The 13,850-nt window shown below is 37.9% G+C and overlaps 1 protein-coding gene across 2 annotated transcripts in view; it reads right to left on the bottom strand.

The window, feature by feature from the left end:
- LOC149263267 (Putative thiol-disulfide oxidoreductase DCC) overlaps positions 1–13,850 on the bottom strand; it is a 384,593-nt gene that overhangs the window by 308,317 nt on the left and 62,426 nt on the right. For both annotated transcript variants that reach the window (XM_089426026.1, XM_089426030.1), the window contains exon 2: positions 6,340–6,497. In XM_089426026.1, the coding sequence (XP_089282152.1) occupies positions 6,340–6,497 (158 nt within the window). The remainder of the gene's footprint in view (positions 1–6,339; positions 6,498–13,850) is intronic.

The following is a 13,850-nucleotide window of genomic DNA, read 5'->3' on the forward strand; positions in this document are numbered from 1 at the left end:
GGTGGCCCTAGAGGTCTATCAACCAAGATTATGCTTGGAGGTAAATTATTAGTGCAAGCTAAGCCTAGAATGTTTATGCAATGAAATAGGTGAGGAATTAAGATTGTTTAATGTTCTTTAAGTACTTGATGTAAATTACCTTTTGGCAAGAGTACTTATTAATGAATTGAAAGATAATCTTAAAACAAGACAAGTGTTTAATGATACAAGTGTCAAAGTTAAACAATAGATCAATCCACAAGATGCTTAGCAATTTAGAACACTTATCTATTTCAACAATAATTACTTGAGATCATTTAGGATATGTTAATGATCAATGTTTAAGAGATGCTCACTTAGAATGATAACCAATGAAACTTAAGATGCCAAATGCTTAAGATAGATAACAAAGATATCAAAGCTTCTTAAGATTATGATCTTTAGCTTAGAGAAATTATCCAATGTTTTCTCCACAATGCTTCAATTAGATATTAAAGGCAAAGATGCCAATTAGATCTTAATGCTCAAATAACTTAAACCATTAATGAGATTAGAGGATTTAGAACTTAGATGTTTGAGTGATTTTAGTGCCAAGTTAACAATTTTTCAAATCTAACACAAGACAAGTGATTGTTAGAACTTAACAACATAAACCACCATGAGCCAATCTAAACATAAAAGAGCCACTTATGATGAAGTTAATACAGCAGTAAGGATGTCACTTCACACCAAGGAATTAACAAGCATATGAAACTGAAAATGACCAATAAGTTGCCTAATGACTTGCCAATTAATAAAACAACTTTGTCAATGTAAATTTATGAATTTTTAGCCCTCTTAAGATGTTATATTCAGAAAATATCAGATCTGATTATGCCTTTTATGCAGAGATATCAGCTACTAGAAATGAAGATTCAAGCCCAAAATATTAATGCCCAAGATGTCTAGAAGCTATGATAATATGCTAGAAGCCACACCAATCAATTTTATACCCTTTAGAGTGCTATTTTCAGATTTATATCAGATCTGATCTAGTGATTATGCAAAGATATTCCAAAAAACAAATGACTAGATCTAAGCTAGATATTCAATGCCCAAGTAGCCAAAACACTAGCAAAATTTTACCATGAAATTATTAAGGTGTTTAGACCACTTAGATATGATTTTAGGGCATTTAATTCACTATTATGAAATGAATATGACAACTAAAGCAAAACAGTGACAAAGTGAAGGTTTATGCCACCTGAAAACACAAATTTTGAGCCAATTTTCTCTGCAAAACACACCAAGTATTCAATCCCAAAATTAAACTTACCCATAGAGATGGAAGAGAAGACAAATTAGGGCCAAAAGAGGCCAACACTAAGTCCTAGAGGGTTAGCATTGAGGGGAAAAGGCCTAGAGAGACCTGGAAGAGGCAAAAGAGGAGGGGAAAGGCCAAAAAGGCCTCACGTCCCAAGGGATAGAGCCCTATAGGGCTGCTGCTGACCCCACAAGGGTCACGACTTAGGGTAAAGAGACCGCCAATGGGAGCCGCAAGCCTTGGAATGCTATTGTAATGTTCCAAACTCGAATAAACAGTGATATGCAAAGCAAAAACGATATACAACACAGAAAGTTTAAACAATCAGCAAATGCTCATAAAACTCTAGAAGTAAGAACTAGCTGAGCCATTTTATTAATCAATGGAGCAAGCACAATAGTATGGAGGAATGCACCTAGGCTTGCCTCAATGGCAAGCGTGACAGAACCCAGGTGATAAGACAATGATCTCAAATGCTAGAAATGACTACTCCTCTAATTCTCAGCGCTACTCAGAAAACTGCACTGCTGGCTAAAAAGAAACTACAAGAAATTCCACCTCCGATGCTCAGAAAATGCCGCAAAATTAACCCCAAGCTCCTTGACCAAAACCACAAAAACCCAGAAAGGGTTTGGTCTAAATCCAACCTCCCAAAATCGGCCTCCAAGATGCCCTACACCCTCCAAGACTGCTCAAGAACACGGCCTGCAAAGATACCAACAAATTCCTCCTCCAAGGCTCCGGAAAAGTAGCAATCTCCTCCACAAGTGCTTCCCTCAACTCTCACAGCAAAGATCAGCCTCAATAATTGATACTCTACCTCCCACATGTGCACAAAATGTTGCCTCTGCGCTGGCCCAGGAAGTGCGAAAGTCACACTGAATAGGAGCACTCTCCTCTAGCTCCAAAACTCACCAAAATGGCAGCCAAACACCTATGCCTCCTCTCCGGAATTTCTCCCAGCCAAAACTCCTCTGAAAGATGCCACAATCAAACTCGGCCTCCCTTCACTGCGTCCTCTAGAAATACGCACCACCTGGAGATGATGAATGCAACTACTGGAAACCACAATGAAATCCTCCTCCGAAAGAATGAAGATGAACCTCTCTAGGGTGGCACTCGAAGTCCCCCGAAGAAAGGGTGAGCTCTCCGCTTGAAGAACTCTTGCTAAACAACAAGTGACTCAGCTAAGTAGCTCGAGCAACCAAAGAGAAATTCAATATGCCAAAAGATGATGAAATGAGGAGAGTTGCCTTCCTTATATAGATTTCGTGGAGCACTTTTCCCTCCATTTTCCCTCCATCATGGGTCCCTCACTTAACCATCGACTTCCCCTCCATGCAAATCGAACTAGGGAATGTGTATTCTCCTAGTGTGGGTGGCCCCCACATATAACTTAACCACATCAAAATAACTTCTACTAAGTCTAGCCTCCTAATAAAATCAAATGGGCCCCATCACCTCCAAAATTGGCCCCAAAATGTAATAATTAATTCTGTTCCAAATTAATTTAGGAAGGGACATTACGGCTATGGCTTGGAGGAAGAAGGGGAGTGGAGGAGGAGAAGGGAGAGAAGGGAGGACGGATGAGGGGGGACTCTCAGCGGATGGGTAAGGAAGAGGACAGAGGGCAGCCGAGAGGGAAGGAGGGTCAAGGAGAGGAGGCCTAGAGGCCTAGAGGCCATAAGCATCCCTAGAAGGACCGAAAAAGATGATGCTAGGCCTCAAGGAGGTGACGCAGGGATGAAGAAGGTTGACGTAGGGCCCTAGGAGGAAGACAATGGCCTTGGAGAGGGAAGATCCAGGCTTAGGAGCCCTAAACCTTGAAACCCCAGCTCAAAAAAATATATTTTGCTTCAGATCTTTAGAATTTGCTCGATTTCATTGCAAAATTCTTCAATAGTTGGCCCTCCAAAATTTTGGAGACTAGATTTTACACTCAAGGGCCTAGATTTAGCTCTAATCCATCTCTTCTCACTTGATTTCACTTGCACAAATGAATTTACAAATACCCAAAACCCAAATATATACAAAAAATCTCAAAACCCCAAAACCCTAATTAGAAAAATTAATTTACAAAATATATTATACAGATTTATTTACAAATGTACAAATATACAATGCTTTTTAAAAGGAATTTTGAGAAGTAAGATTTTTAAAAGATCTTTTTAATAAATGGCTAAGTGTCCTTTGGAAAATAAATGCAAGCTACAGCCTTAGCGAAGTTAGATAAAGCATAAAAATATTTGAAGTCCAAACAAAGTCAGCCTATGTCCATAGTTTGTGAACTTGGAGCCCAAGGACTGGGGAACTTGCAAACACCATATATTTTCTTCAAGAAAGCTTGTTAGACATGTGGTGAATCGGATCATCTAAGATATACCCAAAATCTACTAATAGAATGTTCTTATCACTATCTTATGAATAAACAAACTTTTAAATTTTTAAGCACAATATAGAAATGCCCATACCCAGCACGTACCACAAATCAATAGATAATAAACACCATGAACTACAGCCCAAAGTCTTTATTATGATACAAAAAATGTTCCTAGCAGGATAGTAGTGTTACATTAGCTTTTCTACAGAATTTTCTTAGCCAAACATCAGATGGCTTGAGACATAAATGACTCCTAATTTATAAATAAATCCTCCAAGTGGAAAAATAGCAGCTAGTTGGCTTGATCCTCGTCAAAATAGTCTCGGTCGTTGAAAGATATTTGATCATCTTTTAATCTCTACCATTGAAAATATATACTTTTGAAGAATTTTCGAATTTTTCATTTAACCCATTTTTTATTAGCGTAAAATTAATTATTTTGAGCTATTTTCCTCAAAAAAATTGACTTCGACTTAACCACCAAGGTCTAAGGATCCAATTTTTCTTGAAATTTCCAATATTCCCTTGGTGGAGGACCTCCAAAAATTAATTTCTTAGATACCCACAAATTTTTACACTTGGAGAATTTACTTTCTCTAACTTTATTTGACTCTAATTAATTAGATTTATCGCTTAGGATTTTAATTTATTTTTGCAAGAAAATTTAATTAATTGACACTTGAGGAAATTAATAATTTTCCCACCCTCTAATATTTTAGCCATGGTGTCTAAGTATGAGAGACCATGCACTAAAATATTTTTACATAAGATAATTACAATACAACTCTCAAAGGGAGAACCCCTGTTCGGTATAGACCCTCAAATTACACACCCAATTCTACGACACAATATGATCTAGTAGACCAAGCGATTTGTAATAAAATAATTTAGCTAATTAACTTAAAATATTTCCAAACCACTTTTACATAAGACTCGACTAAAACACTAGGACTCACCTAAGACTTTGACGAAAAATTCCACCCTAACATCGGGGTGAGGCTGAAGGGAAACACTTTGTCGACCATCCGTGTTTAGAAACAGAGATGAGTCAGTGAGATGAAAAACCTCCTAAATAATAGACTTACCTAGGTTGTTACATACATACATGGTCTTCCTAGCATCATTTACATTATAAATTTGCAAAATGGGTTTACAAAGACTCAATAAACTGATGATTGATGATCTGATCCTTTGAAAAAGAATTGGCATATCTGCTTCCTTGGAACTTTGACAAAAAGTGTGCAACAGGGGGCAAATGATATAATAATGGAATGGGGTGGGGATAAGAGGAATCATCCAGACCACATGTCAAGGTACAAGGGTAGCTATAATGAGAGAAGCACACACTTGGCTACATGAGTGAAAGAGGGAGAAAATCGTGGTACATGAGTTACCCCGACCTACAGGATGAGATGCTAAGAAGTGACTTCCAATGGCTAGAGAAAATATGGTGGGCGATTTACCAATTTCCCAAATTAAAAGTGACTCTAATTGGTCATTTAATTAAAAGGGGAAAAATTAATTAAGGGGAAAAGGCCAAGCGTGACTTAAATAAAAATAAAAAGTTATTTAAGTTGAAGTCAAGGAAGAACTTCTAGAATAATAATAAAATACTTCTAGAAGATTGGAGATCTATCTATCAATCCTTTAAAAGAAGGAGGAGGAGATCATTTGGGACATCTTGGTTTTGACTCTTGAGTTATTGTCTTTAGTGTGGATTGGAGAATTCACTTCTCTGCCTTAGTAGCCCCAGGACAAAAACCCTCGAGTGATCAGTAAGAATGGACAAGAACCCATCTCTTCTCTTGGTGAATTCATCCAAAATTCACAAGTTGTACTCATCAATCCAGTGATTTTGGAGGTTGGTATAGCTTGTAGCAAATATTTGTGGGAGGCCATCATCTCAGCCATTTCTAGTATTTGCATGTACTATTTATAATAATAAAATAAGGTTGAGTTCTTCTGCATGTTTATTCTATTTTTTCTTCAATTGCAGAATATATTTTTCCATTTTTGTCGTTAATTTGTGATCCAGTATGCATAATTTGTTTATCAAGTTGACGGTGTAAATTTTTGGAGCAATTTTATAATTTGGTATATTACAAGAGTCTTCACCATTCAACCACAATCTCACTAGAAAGGAATAAAATGTTTTCTATAAGACTGATTTTATTTGATCACTTCCTAACAATGTTAAATGGATACCACTTATTCCACGTATATTCCTTAAATTGTATGCCAAACTACATCTACTAAAATGAAACTAGCATATTCCACATGACCAACACAAACTCCTCTTTTATTGGCTAGTATCAAATTGGTGAATATGAAGCTTCATAACAACCAAATCCTTCCTAATAATATTTATTATGGCATTTAGAATGTCAATTTTATGTTGCTTCATTAATGAGGTTTTGTGACCCAGTAAGGTGAGACTGTATCATGTATCCCTATTATTGTACATAAATGAAATATAAGATACATTTTTCCAAGAACAAAATTTGATATACTATAGTCGCATGAGGCTCGAGGAGGAAGATATTAGCATTGAATCATAAGTCCATTTTTTGTCTATGGTCTATATAATAATAATCTACAATTTCTATTAGAGGATAAGTATACTTGGGATAGCCATTATCATAACTCGTTATTAGCTAATATATCAATGATATCAAACCTCACGCATACACAAAGGACACTCTCCATCATAAAGCATTTTTATCTTCCATGTGTTAAAAGGCTCTGTACTTCCACGTTCTGCTAGAGATACTGAATCATTTGTTTGTTCCAAAATGGCTCTAATATGGACCTCTTGTGAAGCCCGGGAACAATATCCTGCAAAAAGGCAATCACAAGCATAAATGTAAATTCCATTATACATAAACCATAGCACATAAACTAGAGAAACACTCACAAAATATCCTTTTAAAAAATTAAGTAGATTCGATATATGGACTGTCATTTGGCCGAAATGTATTAACTTATTAGGAAATCTAATAATAGAAAATCTCGAATGATTTCAAAGAAATTATTTCTATTACTGCATAAGAAGAAAAAAATCCTTAGATCTAGAAAAGGCAAAAATATTGATTTTATGGACACTTATTTAAGAGAAAATAATGGATTCTGCATGGACAAAACACAGTTAAATGGAGCTACACCTACAAAACATGAACATGGTGTTGAAGAAAGTGTAACTAGGTTCAGTCTTCATAAATGTATCTTTGATATTTGTATTTATTCAAGAAAAGAGAAATTATCTTTATGATATTTGTCAATGAGTTTCTTGCTCATTTAAGTAGGTCAAACACATGTTTAAGTGCTCCTAGGAAGTCAAAGAGTCAATATATTTATGTAAGACCCTTTGAGGGCATGTTACACTACGTATAAAATGGTATAAAGGTCAAAGGAATACCTCCAAGCAAAGTCAAAGTCATCTCCTTGCAATGAAAGCCTTCAAGCAGCAAAATAAGGAAGAAATAGTCAAGTCAGCCTAAAGACAGCAAGTCGGCCTCAAGTCGGCCTAAAGGAGGGACAGTCCTCTATATATAGAGGCTGTCCACTCCCTCTCAACATTAATGAAGCATCTCTGAAATTAGTGAAGAGATAAGTCGAGAAGAAGTGAAGGGGAACAAGTCTAAACGGTTTCCAAAGTGCAGCGAAGAAAGGAGGAAGAAAAGTGAAGGTATAGGACTGTTTCTAGGGCTAGAAACAGTCACACGTCCAAAGAAAAAGAGGGTAAATCTGCCGGTACAACAGCAGCTAGAGAACAGTCTAAGAATCATCATTGTTTGGGTTAGAAATTAGGCCTACAAGGCCTCTCAAGTCAAGCGAAGAAGTCTCTCTCTCTATCGAAGGTAAAAGGACCCTAATTCTCTAGGGTACCTATCACGTGGGAAAACTAGGGTAGCAGAATAGTATCACAGTCGTACCTCAAGAAGGATCTCATTTGGTCAACAAAAGAAGAAGTCTACTTGAGTAAAAGATAGAAGAAGAAAATCTCTTCTAGAAGGCTCACTCAAGGAAGGTATATCTATAGACAACCAGCAAAGAAGGAGGACGAAGTGTTGGGGAGCAAAGTGTCGGAAGGAGGAAGTCTATGTGTCGGGAACAAAGTGCAGAATAGAGGAAGGACTTGGCTTGTGCTTGGAGGACATCCTAGTCAAGGGTCTAGGGTTTCACATTGATCCATAAGAAACTTCAATAAGAGAAACTTACTAAAGGTTTTCCTCTCAAGAGAAGAGAGGTTTTGGCCCTGGTAGAGAGCCAACATTTGTGTTCTTGTTCTTATGTTTTGGTAGCAGTTTGATGAAACACACATGCTACTAATAAGAAGAATATAAAGCTAAGATAATTGTAAAAGTGCTTCACAAATTGTTATCAAGTCAAGGAGAATCACACTACACCTAATTGCCCTAGATTCTTCAACATGGTATCAAAGCTAAGGTGACACATCAAGGAAAGGGCATCTCAAGAACACTCATCAAGGAAGGACATCTACAAAAGTTGAAGCACCAAGCCAAGAAGTCTCAATCACATCAAAGGACAAGAAGGTCTACCATCTAGCATTCATCAAGGAAAACTACAAAGCAAGAAGAAGAGCCTTACATAAAGGCACCTACAAAGAAGAACAGATCAAAGAGGGACCTACATCATCTACAAGTCATCAAGCAAGTCCACTTGGAGAAGGAAACTTGAAGAACATCAAGATCCTAGAAAGGAAAGCCATCAAGTCTTCAAGGAGAAAGCAAGTCTACTACATCTCAAAATCTATCAAGTAAGTATATGTCCCCTTCTGAATATACATCAATATATTTTTGCAAGGAAAGCAACAAATTGGTAGGGACCAATAACTTTCTTGCATGGAAGAAGAGCACTAATTTACTTCTCAATGAGAATGATCTTCTAGAACATGTCAAAGGGAATATCACCATCCCTACCAAGGAACAAACCCAAGCCTTAGCCAAGTACAATAAGGATGAGACAAGAGCTCAAAGGATTCTAATATAATCTATCAAGGACTCTCTCATTCCTTATGTCTCCAAATTTGAAACATCAAAAGAAATCTATGATAAACTAGTAGAGCTATTCTCGGTAACCACAACTGGAGAAGTGATATCTCTAAGAAATGAATTGTACAAGATGAAGATATCAAAGGAAGGAATAGCTCCCTACTTCATGAAGATCTCTGAGATGAGAGATCAACTTCAAGAGCTAGGGGAAGTCATGTCCGACAAAGAAATGACAACTGTAGTACTCGATGTAGTACATCAAGCATCTATACCAAGAAGGAAGCTACCACACTAAGTGAAATGTGGTCTCTATGCAAAACAGAGGAAACCAGACACAAAGCCAAGGAAGATCTGGGATCAAAGGAGCAAGCATTTGCTACCATGGCCAAAAGAAAGGGAAAATTTGGCAAATTTGGTCCACGAAGAACAAACAACAAAGATATATCCAAAATCCAATGCTATGGATGCCAAGAATATGGACACTACAAGAGGGATTGTCCTAAACTAAAGAAGGACAACAACAACAAAAGAAAAAGGGAAGAAGCTCATATGACTCAAGAAATGAAAGAAGAAGACAAGAAGCAAAAGAAGGAAGATCCTCCGGATCTCTACTATGACTAAGTCAGACTCTTTACTTAAAGTCTTCTTTCAAAGTTTTGAGTACGATAGGAGCATGTAGGAATAGAATAAAAGTGCATGGCTAGAAACATCTTCTAGAATCTAGAAGCATGATATACATAGAGATCAAAATACTCATGTAGAAGGAGCACTTACAAGTAAGATCAAAATGCATGGTAAGAAATATCTTATAGAATATAGGAGAATGGTAGATATAGCTCAAGATATTCATGTCGAAGGAGCATACCTAGAATAGGACCTCATCCGCTATGAAAGAAAATTGATCATGATTAAGAATCTTAGAAGACCTCCATCATCAAAAGGAAAGAAACATTTGCAGGGTAAGGGTCTTCAAGATCCTATGATGGAATCTTCAAAAGAAGATTCATACACAAAGGCAAATGTCTCATTGGGAATACCATTCATGGGATTCAAGAAAAAGATTATATGCAGGCAAGCTAAGATGAAGTAAGAAGGGCCACACCAAGGACAACCAAATGAAGCTAAGATGATCAAAGGAGAATCAAGATGAGGTATGTATGCATCAAAGTTTAGTCATGTTATCATTTGTATATTATTGAGTCATGGGAATAGTTCTATGAAATGATCAAGTAGGAAAGAATCTCTTTCACCAATGACATGCTCGAAGGCATGTACTACAATGAAATGAAGATCAACAAAAGAAAAATACTCATCTAAGGAGTATAAGATTGCGGACTAAGAAGCAAATAAAGAAGAAATGCTTACTAGTCCTAGAAGCAAGCAATGAAGAAGTGCTCTCACAAGGAGCAGAAAGTGGTTGACCAATCTATCCAAGAAGAAGAAAATGAAGAAAGAGATCAAGCATGTGAAGAACACCATGATCACCAAGAATCACGATCTGACAAGATAATTTGAAGACATCTCCTGAAAGAAGGCATAACAACTCTGACAAAGGAAAAAAAAAGATCAAAGGACCCTTGACACCTATGAAGGCCTTGGAGATACAAAAGGTGCAGATAACTGATTCTACTCTACAAAGATGTCATGATGAAGAAGCCATCCAACAAAACTTAATGTTGAAGCAATAACAAGATGAAGTCATGAAGGGCTACTCGACCGAAGCATGGGAACAAGCAAGTTCAACGAAGCATCCATGAGAAGAGTATTCCGAAGCATGGACAAGATGACAAAGGAGTAGCCAGATGACAAGAGATCCTGATATATGACAAGAAGACCACTTTCCACAAAGGAAGCAATGACATGACAAACCAGAAAGGAATTAGACACACACATGGCAAAGACAAAATAGGAAAGATAAGCATGAGAGTATGTCTATTATTAACAAATGATATACATTTATAGTACATTCACATGACCTTTAGTTTCATATTCCAAGGTCTCTTGGACTTCCTTAGACTATTCAGCTTCCACACCAACCCTTAGAGGATTAAGTGTCCAACATTCCCCCCCTTAATCCGAAGGGTTATGTATAAGTCCAAGAACAGAGTTGTAATACAAAATATGCAAAAATGCATGGCAACACTAGGTTGAATGTGCTCTCTGAAATGTTGGTATAAGGCAGGTGGTTTAAGGATGACCACCAACACTGGAACGCTTAGTGCAGTTCCCAGAACTCTTCCAAGTCTGGCGTGAAGCTCAGGTCTTCTGCTAGAGGAAGTGCTCCTGATGTTTTGAAGAGGGAAACCTTCAACCGTGAAAGGGAGGTCTCACCCTGCATAAAAGGGAGAACCTCAACCTGAAAAGGGAGGTCTCACCCTGCATAAAAGGGAGAACCTCAACCTGAAAAGGGAGGTCTCAACCTGTGATGGTTTAAGTATGACCAACAACTCTGGAATGCTTAATGCAATTCCTGGAACTCTTCCAAAACTGGCAAGACGCTGAAGTCTTCTGCTAGAGGAAGTGTCCCCAATTCTTGAAGAGGTATCACCGACTGAAGGCATGCTCAGGGGCATATTTGTCTCTGGCTACAACTCTTAATCTCATATGGCAGGTTGTGGCTCAGGCTCGCTTGATGTGGCTTTGAAGCTTGTAGATGACCATCATTTCCCCCCTGTCAAATACAAGGTGAGATGATGGAGAAAACTCAACTGCAAGACTGTTCAATACTTTAGAACAAGTTCGGACATATGACTGAAATATCTTCTTGGCTGTTGATGCCCATTGCCAAGAAGCGATCCATCCAAGATGAATCTTTGTTCTTGTAGGAGGTTTGTTTCTGAAGCATCTATTTGAAGAATGATTGGTTTTATGACAGTGCTTACATGGATGAAGATCAAAACAGTGATCTTTCATATGGCCAACTCGGTCACAGTGTTGGCATTTCACAATCTGTTGTTGTTGTTGTGGAAGAGGAGCAGAATCTGGAACAACTAAAGGTGAACTGTCATGAAGGAATCTAGCACTCTAAAACTGGATGGGCTTTGAGTAATCTAGAATATGAAAGGACACGTCCTTGTCATATCCAAGACTAGTTCTGTGCTTGTTGTGGACAAGCTCTTCCCAAGGTCTGATGACCGACTTGGGAAGTGCAGACTGAACTTCTGCATCTGCATGTACAACTGCTACTTCATTGGGTACTAAATCTGAATGAACTGTAACATTATTGTCTTGCTGTTTATGGGAGTCTGTTTCAATCTTTTGAACAGAAATAGGTTCAAAATGATGACTCCACTGCTGTAATTCTTCCTACTATAGTTGAGATTCAAGTTGCAAAAAGGCAATGTTTTCTTGTGCATGTTGTAGACAGGTCTGAATTTTGGAGAGAGAGTCTTTGCTGATTCTGAATGTGTTGTCAGTCGTTGAGTGTATCATAGTATTGAGGAACTCTAATACTTCACCAATTAGAACCATTTCACAACAAATGTACCAATATTACAACCAATACAAATGTCTTCTCTCCTCCACAAAATACTTCTTTTACATATTGTGCAGAGAATACACTAACAATGGTTCTATTTATTTATAGAGACAACTCTATAAACAACGTTGGTGCAATCATATAGCTTTTCCAATACATAGTAGAGGCATATTTGACCCACAACACTAGTACACTAGCACTCAGTAGCAATAAATATGACTCCAAAATTAGTGTTTAACGCACATACCACAGTTTGCAACTATACAATGCAAAGAATGGCACCTACACAATGCAGAAAGATGCACATACATTCCTAAAAACTCACACTGTATATAAACACATTTGCTTTGTAACCCATCTCACAAATATATTGTAGCTCATCACGTTTTTGTACTGACAGTCTTTTAGAAGCTAACACTTTCCTCTGAGCCAATCCACCTTCAACAACGCACCGGAGTCATGGAGACTAACAGCAGGCATTACAAGGGAATCATTGCTTGAGACTACATAAGGATCTCGTAAAATGAATACTTATTAAGGGTCGAGGGGCTTAAGGTCCACTTGAGAAACAGAAACAGAAAATGTTTGCCACAGTCAACACGGAAAGAGCATCTCATTTTCACCACAGCACATAAAGGCTAATGGGATTTCTAGTTACAATGAGATTCATCCAGTCTTATCTACACAAGTTGGGGGATTTGACAATTATGAAGAGCTTCATAATGTTCATCAAATTCATGGCAAGTCTGGTTACAACTCTCGGCAAGAAATTACCTGTTGCTTAGTCAGTCAATGACCTAAATCCTGAACAGACAATGTTAGCTTGGCTTATGCACCCAGTTGACAGGATAAGACAACTCAATCACATTTAAACCAGTCATGGAGACTATGAATCGACACACAGAGAATAAACCATGGGGCTCAACAATTGAATGCGTGCATAATCCAGCATTCAGGTAGCATACGGGCTGCCAATGGATTTATCGTAGTTTTTTTTTGGTTGCAATTTACCGCTGGAAGAAAGAGTCAATTAATCTCAGGACTTCAAGTCCTTATCATAGTTCCTCATACCCATGCCATGAGTACAACCAATTTGAACTGGTGCCACAATGATATATCTAAAATAAATGGAGCTTCATGTGGTGGTGATGTCGTTTCTCATAAGACTCTACAGACAAACCCACTCAATCCTACGGGCGCTATCGGCACAAAAGACATTGAACACGTCTCTGTCCTCCTCCTCATCGGTCGAAACTTAATGGTCAACATACACAAATTTTTCACAAAGATGAGGGTGTGTGGGCCTAGCTAGAATGTTAAGGATTCATGCATTACAGGAATTTCTCTAGCTGGGTACAGTGCAGACCAAAAGACAATATTCGTGATTTCCCACAGACAGACGCGTTTCTGCAAGACGGTGTAATTGTGCAGGGAACGTTTCTTAGAGCTCCTACAGAACTGGGCAGAGATGGCAACTAGAATTTAGCTGAAAACATATTCATGAAATGCAAAACTGACATGCACAAAGATGCCACAAAACAAGTGGCTCAAATTGGAGCAGGGCAGGAGTACGCCCGCTCTAATACCATGTTAGACACACACATGGCAGAGACAAAATAGGAAAGATAAGCATGAGAGTATGTCTATTATTAACAAATGATATACATGTATAGTACATTCACATGACCTTTGGTTTCG

This window comes from Pinus tabuliformis, chromosome 6 (genome assembly GCF_031772625.1).
Source record: "Pinus tabuliformis cultivar Carrire ecotype Pingquan chromosome 6, CPIR1, whole genome shotgun sequence".
Classification (NCBI taxonomy): Eukaryota; Viridiplantae; Streptophyta; class Pinopsida; order Pinales; family Pinaceae; genus Pinus; species Pinus tabuliformis.